The 13526-nt window shown below is 34.6% G+C and overlaps 1 protein-coding gene across 1 annotated transcript; it reads left to right on the top strand.

Annotated features, from left to right (window-relative positions):
• The first annotated feature begins 1567 nt into the window (after positions 1–1567).
• LOC127835732 (uncharacterized) lies at positions 1568–12976 on the top strand. Its single transcript, XM_052362168.1, has 6 exons — positions 1568–1571; positions 2302–2447; positions 6980–7142; positions 7507–7650; positions 10788–10985; positions 11459–12976. The coding sequence occupies exons 1-6, from the start codon at positions 1568–1570 to the stop codon at positions 11623–11625; spliced, it is 822 nt and encodes a 273-aa protein (XP_052218128.1). The 3' UTR covers positions 11626–12976.
• The last annotated feature ends 550 nt before the right edge of the window (positions 12977–13526 follow it).

Below are 13526 nucleotides of genomic sequence, written 5' to 3' on the forward strand. Positions count from 1 at the left end.
TAAAATTGATATATTTATCTTGGACGAAATTTCATATCAAGATTTAGAAAATAGATTATTTTTCACAGTCAGAGTTTTCAGTGGCGGCCATTTTAAGTTTTCAATCATCATATGCAGCATGTAATTGCTGCTTGCTGACATATCAACTAAACAACCCAAACATACCATTCTTTAAATATATTTTACACTGTTTATGGTATTTTGCAGCATTTTTTGACAAATTGTTACTGTATATAGCAAATATAAAGATTTTGACGGCCAATTTGAAAATGGCCGATAAATCGGCCATCTTGAATGTGACAGTTGGTTCCTTTCGTTTTTACAATTAGATTTTCCCACTAATGGCACGATTTCTTAGTTTTCGGCCACCATCAGAGGGGGCAATCACGTGGTATTCAAGATGGCGACGTCCATACCGAGACGGTTATTTTTCGCCGTTGTATACCCTTTATTACTTCTGTTTATTTTTTAAATGACGCTCACTTTCCAGCCATATCAGTAAAAAGGTGATACGCGTTTATTTCGTATTTTAATTCGCTTGATATCTCGACTTTACTCCCCGCAAATTGTTTTAGTGGAGCCCTAATTAGGTCATCCAGCTAAGAAATTTCGCACTGAGTAGAGTCGAGATATAGACCGGATATTACTATGAAATAAAAGCCAGTAACTTTCATCCTACTGTGGCTGGAAAGTGAGCGTAATAAAAAACAATAATACAAGTAATACAGGGTATAAAACGACGAAAATTACCTGCCTCGGCATGGACGTCGCCATCTTGTTTGTCACGTGATTACCGCCTCTGCATATGGCTTGACTAGATTATGATAACTACGTCGTACTTCCGAAGCCAATCTCGCGATTGCTCTTAACTGTTCGGATATCGTCGAGGGAAACTCACATGGAATATATTGTGACACAAACAATCAAAACGAGCATTTTTTATCTTAATATATAATAAGCAACACTGATTTTTTTGCGGGTTAACTTTATTTTACGAAATATTGTACAAAAAAAATGTTGATTTTGAGTAATTTTGCGACTTTAAGGTTTTATTAAACCTTTTAAAAACATGCATTTATTTAAAACATGTTATCAGTATCTGTTATTATTATTTCTTGTTATTTGTCATGCGTTATGATAAAGAAACATGGGCAGATATAACTATGAAATGATTTTGCAAAATTTAAGCAAACATGTACATGTTTGCAATAAAGTATATGGCCTTATTTTCGATCGTTTCAGAGGAAAAACTACTATCTACTGAAGCACCTAAAGGCAAGTAGAAAATATATTATGACAATACCGCTGAATCTCATGTCAATAACAAAATACTTTGATGTAGTCCCTCTTTTCCGTTTACTTACAAAACTTAAGTAACGGTTTCCACTAAAACTTTCCATATGCCACATATTTTTGTAATCAGAACATGAAGTAAGCAGTAACTGACCATGTCCTACTTGATTCTAAGGTAAAGTTAATTGCCGTGTATTACAATTCAGTATGCGTTGTGTGCTGCCGGACCGGGAAACGAATCCGCGATCTTAGAGAAACAAATGTTTAATACATTATGAGTATTGTTTAAATAACATTACCGTCTGCTTGGCATACTGATTATAGTGTACGTTTACGGAGCAAAAGGTCGATTGTTCAAGCCTTGCATTGCCAGTTGCAAAGCCTGTGGGTAATTAAATCCAGTGGTACCTGTAATGTTAATAGCAATAAAATAGAACATCAATTCAATTTAATAAACCTGCATCTTGAACGTTCCTGCGTCCGTCCGTCCGTCCGTCTTTATCTAACATTGTTCTGTTCACTCCAGATCTCCTATATCATTACACGAATTTTCATGCTACTTCGCTCAATTGTTTAGGTCATTTAGCCGATGTGCAGAGCCTATGAGAGCCTTCGGATAATCGAATTATTAAGCCTCATTTTGTGGCCGTTTCAATTCTCGTGTACCTTTTCATTATTCATTATGCATTGCACTTGGCTCGAATGTTCAGATCATAAAGAGGAAATGACAACTGCATGAATTCTTAAACATTGACAGAAAACATGAGTCGCGCTCTATGAAAACAGGGCTTACTGCATGTGCGTAAAGTGTCGCCCAGATTAGCAGGTGCAGTCCGCACTGGCTAATTAAGGACGACACGTTCCGTTTTTATTTTATTTTTGTTTAAAGAAATACTCTTCTTGACGAATCAGCATGTTGACTGCACAGGCTAATCTTGGACGACAGTAAACGCACATGCATTTAATACCAATTCAAATTAAACACAATTACCTGCTCTTTTTCATCAGTTGAGTGTCCGGATGTCAGCATTCTACTCGGCTCGAGGATCGTGTTCGAGTGCGACTTCTCCCAAAACGAGGACGTAAAGAGTCAATGGAACAATACAGAGTGGACAAGAACAGAGGTCGATTATCCACCTAGTAATGTGAACAAGGTGAACATGCTTCTGGTCCTTACTAGTTGTACCTTTAATGGCGAACTACTTTAGTGTATGTGTTTTGGTGGCGGATAAGTTTATCGGGTTTATTTATGGGACTTGTGTTTTGATGGATTATGTCAATCTTTAAAAAACATACATCGTAAATTCAATAGTTTTTCTTTCATTTTTTGTTTGTTTGTGGCTGAAAAGTTAGTGTTAGTTACTTCCTTTGGAAAGCCAGGAAATTTAAAAAGATGTTATCTTTAGCTATAACAATGCCATATGTTCTCAAACAATATCGTCGTCGTTCCAAATATGTTGAAAAAAGCATATACACTTCATATATGAGTATATTTGCCCTTTTATTAATAAAAATGTTTAAAAAAATAAACATAAATAAACAACTTGGCATTTAACCACGCTTTTGCAAAACAAGAAAACTGTTTTATTTCGTTCATTGATTTCAATGTTAAATATTTGCCGAATTTCGACCGGTGGGAAATAGCGCATTTTTTTTAATCGAAAAATCTCTTGGAAAAGTAACTTTGTAATTAATGTGCCTGAAATATTTCCACCGGCTATCAAATATTCAGTAACTTTTATATATTTATATATTTATGTCCCCCACTCTATATGGAGGACATATTGTTTTTTGCCCTGTCTGTTTGTTTGTTTGTTTGTTTCTTTGTTGGTTTGCGTCAAACTTTAACATTGGACATATCTTTTGCAATATTGATGATAGCAACTTGAGATTTGGCATTCACGTGTATCTCATGGAGCTGCACATTTTCAGTGGTGAAAGATCAAGGTCAAGGTCATCCTTCAAGGTCAAAGGTAAAATATATGGGGTGACATAGTGTTCCACAACACATCTTGTTTTATTAATATATTTATATTTATTTAATTTATTTATATATTATTTTTATTTTATATAGTTTTAATGGTTTTGATGGTTGACTAACTTAGATAGGGAATAAAATGCCAGGCGATATTTCGAAATCAACGTTTTATAGAATTTTTAATTAAATTGCTTTAAAAAACAACATCCATGCACCTATTTACTGTATCCATGTTTTGCTGAAGATATTGGATTTTAATAGATGCTGACAAATGCGGAAAGCATAAATTCATCTGCATATATATCAACTGTAAAGTCTTTATTACAGAATGCTCATTTAAATAATATAGGGCAGGTAGAAGACGCAGGATTGATTATTTCAGATTAAACGTTTTATAATCTGAATATCGGAAAAGACTACTCGTATCTTACATTCTCCTCTATAGAACACGTGTTCGAAACATATTTGAAGGCGACTATTGACATGAACAGTAATATATCATCGAGTGACCAATATTGCAGTCTAAGCAGTCTGTTGAAGTTTTGTTGTTCTCAATATCGATTTAGGTAATTAATTTTTTTATTTCCGTACATATTAACCTTCTATTAACACATTTTAAAAGCAACTGACTGTGTTATCAACCAAATTACGTTGATACATTAAATTATCTACGTCTATGTAACGGTGGCCATATTTGTTGAGAATGCCCTAAAACCACGCTTTCGAGTGGTTACCTAACTTCAATGTAAACATCACTCCTGTAACTGAAAGCATGGAACATTTACTCAGGATTGTTGTACCTACATTTTTATCACTTTTGAGCAACCTGGATCTGAAATTCATGAAATTAATTGAGGTTTTAAATTTTATTCATGGCAATCATCAACATGTTTTCAACAGGTGAACATAGATAAATGTTTTATATTATTTCACTCCTCCCCTATACAGTGAGGACACATGAACGCATCACCTCTCCTTACAACTCTGCCTTTGGTATAATAAATATGATGTACCCAGTGTCCACACTGAGAACATCGTACCCACTTCACAAACACCAGCGAAGTACTCAGACGGCCCGCACTGGGAGAGAATTGATTGCACACACAGCGAACATCTGTGTAAGCCTCATCCTCTGGAGATTCATCGATAGCAGGGACAGGTGATAATCTTTTGATTATCCCAGAAGGGCCAGGTTATTCAGTGTTGTTCAACTGTTGGGACTTTGTTTTCCTGTTTTGTCATCGTCATGCTCCTGTATGCGCTGAGCCATGACATCCTCAGTTATAGCCTTGCCACTGACCACTGAACTGAGGTACTGTCGCTTGTTTTGTTGGTTGTTTCTTGGATTTTATGTTTGCTTCTTTGTTGCAGAAAAATTGGGAGACTTCTTTTCCTGAGGATTGGATGTTTAGAGGACTGGTCTCTTGTTGTAGGGCCTCTGATTGCTTGAATATTGATGAATCTATAACATTTGGATCATTTAGATGCCGGTTTTGCGAAAGGATGCTACAAATTATTTGGTGACAGTGCTTGTGCATATGCCTTACTTTCAAGTGCACACACATTGAACCTCGTGATACTTTGCCCACAGTTGTCACACATGAACTTGTGACAAGCAGAGCTGTAGATCCTTTCGAATGGCCCAAAACAGCCAACATCAGGAGGCTGCAACACGTGGTTTGTGTGTGCTGGCAGAACACACAGGATGATGTTATGTGACTTGGCCCAATCAATCAACCCCTGATTAATGTGAGACTTATGAACATCATAAAGAATCAGAACCGGCTTTTCCGCACAACGTTAAGGTATGTATTAACGCAGGTGTTGCTCCACCCGGACTCAGTGACTGTAACACCAACTTCATGACCACGCCATCTATTAATTTCGACTTTACCCATAATTCTGGAAATATAAAGAATGACGGAAAACTATTTCCAATGGCATTTCAACAATCAATGACTGTCACCAGGGTTCTTGAAGCAGATGTTATTGCTAGCTGGTTAGATTCGCAGCTTGCAACTACTGAAGGCGGTGTATGGGAAGTCTATGAACCTTTCTCGCCAATATTGTATATCGCCCCATTGGTGCAAAAAGGTACCGTGTGCCTTCTAATTTCAATGGCACATGGTACCTTTTTTCACCAAGGGGGCGATATCCGGTCTGTGTCTTATTCTTTAGATCATACTTGTCAAGGATATGGCCAAGTTCTGTGTAATATGTTGACACAGTTTCCGTGTTGGTGGCTTTGGCACGTTGAATCTCAAGCCCACGGGGTTCAACAATTTAAGCTCGGGCCAGCGTTGCATGAACAGCCTGAACAACTTAAGCGACAGCGGATGCTCCTTGTCTCCTTTTCCGAGGAAAATGTCATACTCGGTAGCCATGTCAACAACGTCTGACCGACTGTACCCATAGCCACAGCTTGCAATTAATTTAAGGTGGTCTGTTAAGTGCGCCTTTTCCTCCTGAGAGAATGTAGGTGGTGGGCCAGAATGTGTTGTCTCCGGATTCACTCTCCAATTCATTCTGTGTCGCAGTGAGGTCTCTTGGATGCCATACTCTCTGGCAGTGGTATTAATAGGGGCCCCTGTCAGTAACACCTTGTCATATGCTGAGTTCAGGTGAGTAGGTGAATAGCACTTATACTTCTTTTGTGGAACCTACAAATCGTAATAAGTAAATGAAAATAAGTATTAAACATAGCACGCAATTACAAACAATAACACTTGCTAGTTACTTTTTAATTAAGCATAACCCCCCCCCCCCCAAAAAAAAAATACGGACTTCAAATCAAACTTAACGCGTACACCTTTTTCATAGTGAAAATTAATCTATTTATACGATGTTTCGTCACATGAAAGTCACGTGACTTATGACTGAAAACAGTTAGCTTTCGCAGACGACACCGATGCATTTTCCCACGATCTTATATACGAAGCAAATTGGGTGTAAAGTATTCAAAAGTTTGGCTATAAGTTCAACACAAAAAATACATCAATGCAAACCAATACACCATATCTTACCTTTAAAACCAGCTATTTTCCACATGACAAACAACAATTATAGCGATTTGTGCGTAGCGTACACTATGTTATGGTATGACGTCAATGGTTGTCGCTTATGTATCAAACAGAGGCAAAACAAAAAATGTCGTGGAATTAGGACAGCGTCATTTCGGGAAACTGGACGATACAATAAAACTTCTTTATTACTTGAGTAAAATTTAATGGCTACATGCAATGGCTTTTTGGGTCATTGCATAATGTGACGCTTTTTTCCGGAAACGATGTACTTCAGCAACAAATCAATACGGCTTATTGAAACTTTTCAAACCAAATGATGCCCGCGGAAAGATAAATATCCGTGGCGTAGTGAATGCTTGCTACAAACAGCTTGTTACCGTTGTTTTGCAATATGGCTTTACGTAATTTTGTCACACTAGAAAGGATGTACATGGGTCTATAATTATTGACAAATATCGGAGCCGTTTTTTAGCGTATTAAAATCACTTTGAAAAGGCTGAAAAACTCAAATCGCCGTTGGATTGCATAACAAGTTGCTAGAGGATATCCTCATATCATTAAGAGTGGCGAATAACAATGAGATATTATTTATATTGTGTCATATAAATATTCAACAGACCGACGCTGGGCCCGTTAGCATATCTTGGATGCAATTTTATACAAATCCTTCTAAAATTATTTCCAGTCGGACATGTTGTGCAACAAACTTGACACTGGTTTCGTCATGCGATGCGAGTCCGATTACGTCACAAGGGCCACGTGCTCAAATAATGGGAAGATAACTCTGACACTGAAAACCATGACAGGATTTGTAACGTATTCCACGTCGTTCGCGATGAGTTTGCAAGGTTCTTGTTTTATTTCTTAGTATCTACAAACTTCCACGCGAATTTGTAGTAACTAGTTTCTGTCATTGTGCAAGTTAAAAATCAATGCCGTGAACGTTCTGCTATCTTAATCCAGTATTTAAGAGATGCTATTCTGTGGTTTATATGCTAAATTGGTAACAGTGTTAATAAAAAAATCTTAAAACTTAAAAAATTAAGTAAGTGAGGCTCTGAATTTTATGTACAGCCGTTTTTGCTGATGCCCAACATTCACAGATATAATTGCCGTAAAAGTTATCAAACTAATTGTTCCAACTTAGGTGTACATACAAGTACATTTGAACGCGAAATTATCCATATAATGTGTGCTTTTGTCTGATATCAGAGTGGAGTATCAGAGCGTCAACGCCGATTGCCAATAACGCGTCTGGATCCGTTGTGGTAAGATGTAGCGTAAGCGGGGTTTGCAAGTCATACAAGATGCATATCTACGCGTATGAGACCGATACCAAGAAAACAAGAATTGACGGTATTATGATTATTAGCATACTTATGATCATAATGATGATGGTAATGCCGGTTATGGTGGAAGTGATGATGATAATGATGATTTCGTTAATGATGATGACTATTATTATGATGATGAATACAATTAGTTTTACGAAATTATTACGATAGTGACGAGGATGATGTTGGTGACCGGATAATTATGATGGTGGCGATGATGATGTTGATGACCAGATAATGATGATGGTGATGATGATGATGATAATAAGTAGGAGGGAGAAGGAGAAGAAGATGATGACGATGATGTTGATGTTGTTGTTGATGATGATGATGATGATGATGATGATGATGATGATGATGATGATGATGATGATGATGATGATGATGATGATGATGATGATGATGATGATGATGATGATGATGATGATGATGATGATGATGATATAAGTACTTTTATATCATTTTGTTTGTAAAATAATTATTAAGACATGACAGTTATCATAATTATTTAAATTGTATTCACAATATCAACAAATAAAACATTTAATTTTAACTTCTTTCATCATATAAATTTATTTTATTCAATATAGATGATCACTTTGTAAACGCATTAAAAATTAAATCATTCTCTAAAAAAAGTATCCCTTGGTTATAATTCTGACCACAACTTTCTGTTGAAGATGGTCAATGTGAATAAAACCACTAACAAACATCCTACGGATAAAAGAAAAAGCATTCTATGATATTTTTAAAATATAAATGATAACCAAGCGCCAGAAAAATTAAAATAAACAAGCAACACACAAACAATAAATCTGTTTAAATCGTAGGATACAGATTAACGTTTTAATTTGTATGGTACATGTAGCAGTTGTCCTCTCATTATCTCTCGCCGAAGGTGTAAGGGTATAGCTTAGTCCGGCCGGCCGTCAGGGCTACACCTCAGAAACTATATATCATTTCAACACGAAACTGCATGGGTGTATAGATATCACATGAGGAGACGTTCCATGCACAAGAACCATAATCCTACACTTCTTAGATAAGAGCTATTGCCCTTTGTTGGTTTTGTATGATGTAACTGTGTAGGGCTATATCTCAGATACTAAGCAAGATATCAAGATGAAACTTCATGGTTGAAAAGATATATGCGGGATATATCAATTCAACGAATTTGTTTGTTTAATATATTTTTATTTTGAAGGACCCACTTATGGATATATCGAACATGCTAAAAATATATTGAAACAGAAACGAAATTGCCGAGCCTCTTGCCTGTAACCTCTGCATTAAAAGGCATACACTTTAAAGCGAATATTTCCTTTAAAGGGGCACACGAGGGGCAAAATCTTAAAAACAAATAGGAACCTGACAAAAAAAATAAAGAAACATAGTAACAAATTCAAATAGCTTTTTTATAATATGGAAATTCGTTCTTCATTTTCAGGAAAACAAATCATTTTATAATATGGACCGTGCGTGTTTGGTCCTTTTTATGTTAACATGTTTTCGTCATCTTTGTGAGCACCTGTTTGTCAACCAAGCTTGGTAGGCAGTTGATTACAGCGATGTTTACTTTCATTTTTCCCACATCATGAGTTCGACACTTGTTTTGTTTCTGACTCTCAGCTGCTTTACTTTTTTGTATATATTTTTTTTCATTTTCTATAGCGGTATTCACGAGGCTGCATGTTTATTATATGGTGATCTACACGTTGTATGCAGTTTTACTGAACATTACAAAAACATCAATAGTTTGCATAAATGTTGCTTGACTTCGTTACTATTTCAGCCTAAGATTACTGATGAATAAACAATTGTTTAAGAACAATTCAATGTCCGTACTTATATTACGTTCCTAGACATTCAATATTGTGTTATTATTGTAAATTGCAACACACATTATGCAATGAATATGATAAGCTAAAGCTAAACAATAGTGTTATATTTTAACCTATGACCTCCAACTATTATTTAGACCACTAATTTAGCGGTCATGTCCTTGCGTGCATCACACTTATACTTCGTCAATATATGTAAAGGGGTTGTCAAGCACTTTTAATTATCAATTTTTGTCTTTTATAATTCTATGTTTGACATTGATTTAAATGTATGACACTTAGGTTTAAGGCAAAATGTCGAGTTCTTTCATGTAACAAACTTTATCATATATGTGAACATTGGCACCCATTAATAGTTTGGGTGTGTCTGATTTCCAAGATACTCTATTATAACAATATGGGTATCTTATCTGTGAAAAAAAACACATTAATGACCTTTACCTGATAAAAAGTTTATTTTTCTTACAACATAACATAAAATTTGTTATACCATTTTACCACCATATTAAAACATTTACTTACAATATTAAGTTAGAGCTGAAAATGTACAATTCTGACAACAAGGTCTTGTGAAGTTTGACCATTTGACTCAAAATATGACCTTGACCTAATGGAACTACTTACTGTTCTTACATGTGGCACACTGTTCGCGCTAGATTTATGACCATGTTAAGTTATTTATTTTGCAATAATTAAATGATGTACCATGCAAAAACTTTGAACCAATGTTTGATTCGCTAGACTGCAAACACACAGACGGCGGAAATTTTCAAAATGGCCACGGCTTGCCATTTTTTCAGATTTAAATAAGATATCATGAAAAAATAATTTAAAACGACATGATGCACATGTGGAGTAGTTTTGTGCTTCCAACTTTTTCTGAAGTGTTTAACCAAATTATTGTGAAATTAATCACATTGAATGAGACATGCCGATTATTTATTATTTCGTACACCTACTAGCAATAAATATTGATGTAATACGCTGCTACTTTTCTACTTACAATACAAGCTGGTAATGTGGGTCATACCAATATCTTTGATGGTAAACAGGGGGCGATTGAATTGGTTAATGTAATTGGTATTCGTTTGAAAGTAAATATTATATCATCTTTTACAATAAACTTTCATATGAGTGTATGATTTTATTACTTTGATTTGCCAACCTGTGCTTATTTGTGTCATTATTTTTTAATGTCAGTTCCTTTACGCGATATCGTGTACTTTTCCAGCTTGTCTGCTGAGCTTTGCATCATTGTTAGTATATGTTTTTTTTTAAGGTAAGGTTATTCGTATACCGCGAATTCATGTATTTGTAGGACCTCAGTTCAACTGTGAAAGCACTTTCAATGATACTAACGGACATAGGATCGCCTGTAAGGACGAAATAAAGGGCGACGACATTCGTAAAGGCAAAAAAAAGGTCACGTGCGCCTTGACGGATGTTATAAATGAATCAATAGAACAGGAGACGGAGATTCAGTTTCCCATATGTTGCGAAAAGAAAGTTCAGTCAGGTGAGTAATTTGCTCGCCCGTAATTTACTGGCAATAAATAATGTATTTCATATGGATTAATTTGTAATAGTCCCTTACTTATGTGTAACAGTATGGTCCTACAGTTTATTTTTTATTTTCAGTAACTCGTTCATTATTTTTGAAAACATATCAAGAGGAAGTAGAGGAAATCGTTTTCATTGCATTTAGAAATTATAAAATTACCCGAATATCAGATGAGTCATACACATTAAAAATGATTGCTTAGTCCATACTTTACATTAACACTATAAAATAGAACAACAAGAAATAGCAGAAAACACGAACGAATGCTTAAAACATGTATTATGGTCAGCATGTATTATAACATGTATTCATATTGCTACTTCTTGCGATTAAAAAAACGATACCTCTCACATTGAGTTTTACTGCACACATACAACAGATTAGTAACAGTAGCTAACAGTATGTAAATTATATATGTATATATTTAGAATTTAACTGCGAAGCAGTCTGCAGGAACTGTACCGGCCAATGTCCTTACTGCAACGAAGACATCTGGTGTCGAACGGGCACAGGTACATTTATCACGGACAAGGATTCATCGTTCGAAATTTGCGAGACCATCAACACTATAAAGTGTGCACCTAACGCAGGTTGAACAAACTGCACTTTACACAAAAGTGTAAACTGTTGTTTTTCTGAATGAACCAGCATTAAATTACATTGCTCACGTTTGTACCTTTGCTTTCGTTATTTAAACTTTGAACATTTTGTCTTTTTTGTTAATAAAAAATAAAAAAAGAATTATGAAATATACACAATCACATATGTTTTTTAATGCATTATTTGCTAAGCTGTTATCTTATAATACGAGTGATTTACATTGCGTCTCTACTAACCATTAATTATTTATGTTCAAGCTATTGGCATGTCCATATTTGATTTTAACTGTGATACATGTCTTGTGAAAATGTATGTTTTATCATTGGAGCTTGATGCATACATGTTTATACACTATTTTGGTTTAAATAATGCGTTTCGACTCAACCTTTGAAATCATTGACTGAAAACGATTGCATCGTTTTATTTTATGTTTGTCTGAGTTAGCTACAAGGGCAGTTTTTGAGCACGCAACTGCACACGAGACATCATAATATTTCAACAATTAATGTACTGACGCGATGTTTATTTGTTATAATTATAGACTACAATGTTTCCAGCTTGAATGTTGTTTGAAATTTTTATATTGAGCAAGGATAGTATTCGCTGTCAATTATCATCGCAATTGTTAATATTTATTTGTACTAACATATACAAATAACGTTCAATTACCTAATTTAAAAATCGGTAGGTCGAGAAAAAGCAATCATGTATGCAAGTTTTAGTAAGTGTTACTCATAACAGTTTATAAAGGATAACAATACATACATATAAAATTTTATGCTTATCTATAATTTAAAGATTTTATCTATAACATCAGTAATGCAAACATCTGAAGGGTGAAGGCGGGCGCGACATTTGTCGTATTTTGTAAGTCAGTAACGCTTATAAGCATATTTAGATAATTTAAAACAACAACATATATTTCACAAAAATCACGTGTTAAAACCAATTGCATTATTCATGTCCAACCAACATGTGCAATACTTTTGATTGTATCATTCTTAACTTATGTACATGATCTGTTGTGTTTTTTATACGGTGAAAGTTATTGATCACATTGAGGCCATACGAAGTGTGTTTTTCCTTTAGACAGTGACTTGTTGGTGTTTGAAAACGAATCCAAAAATGTTTATGTCAACATTTATTTTGTCGAAATAAATAAATATTAAAGTGATATATTTACACAAAATTAATTTACGATCTCTTTGAAAAATAAACCAATCGTTGTTTCTTATTTAATAAAATTCCTAACGAATTTTTTTACGCAGAAAGGCACATGTTAACTTGTATTAGCTGCACAAATATATGCATCAAAACGTCGTATGAATCAAACTTAACAGATCAGTGGATCCAAACAGTTTGCATGTGATATGTATGTTAATTGTTTTTCGACTGTACATAATAACAGTAATGTAAATTGTATCAAACTCTTCCAGCTTTGATTTTCTGGAAGTACTTTTATTTTTTAATAATATATATATATATATATATATATATATTGTCTCTTTATATCTCGTCTATATATACTCTTAAACATAAAATCTGAACACTGAAAATCTCGTTTTCTGGATATTTTCGACAAATGATTCCAATGTTTAGGCGTAACGACTTCAAAAAAACAGTAACTAAATGAGTTGAAACAACAATTCTTGTGCGATATATCAAACTTTTTTATCATAACAATAATTTTGTAATGGAAAAAACATAATGTTTTATTGTAAAAGGTAGTTAACTTATTTTATTTTTTTTGACAAAAATATGTCTTTTTTGTCAAAACGACAAATCAAATGTACTACCTGTTTTACTGTCTAAAAAATCTGAAACTGATACCGATAATTCAAGCCCCTTTATAGTAAACTGTATTGCGTCTTTACAAATTCGAAAAAGCCTGACCAT

The sequence above is a fragment of the Dreissena polymorpha genome, chromosome 6 (assembly GCF_020536995.1).
Source record: "Dreissena polymorpha isolate Duluth1 chromosome 6, UMN_Dpol_1.0, whole genome shotgun sequence".
NCBI classification, from domain to species: domain Eukaryota; kingdom Metazoa; phylum Mollusca; class Bivalvia; order Myida; family Dreissenidae; genus Dreissena; species Dreissena polymorpha.

Excerpts from the sequence above, each read along its gene's own strand:
- LOC127835732 (XM_052362168.1), top strand. Across the intron at positions 7,143-7,506 it reads GTTCGCGATGAGTTTGCAAG|AGTGGAGTATCAGAGCGTCA; the intron begins GTTCTTGTTTTA and ends GTCTGATATCAG. Across the intron at positions 10,986-11,458 it reads CGAAAAGAAAGTTCAGTCAG|AATTTAACTGCGAAGCAGTC; the intron begins GTGAGTAATTTG and ends GTATATATTTAG.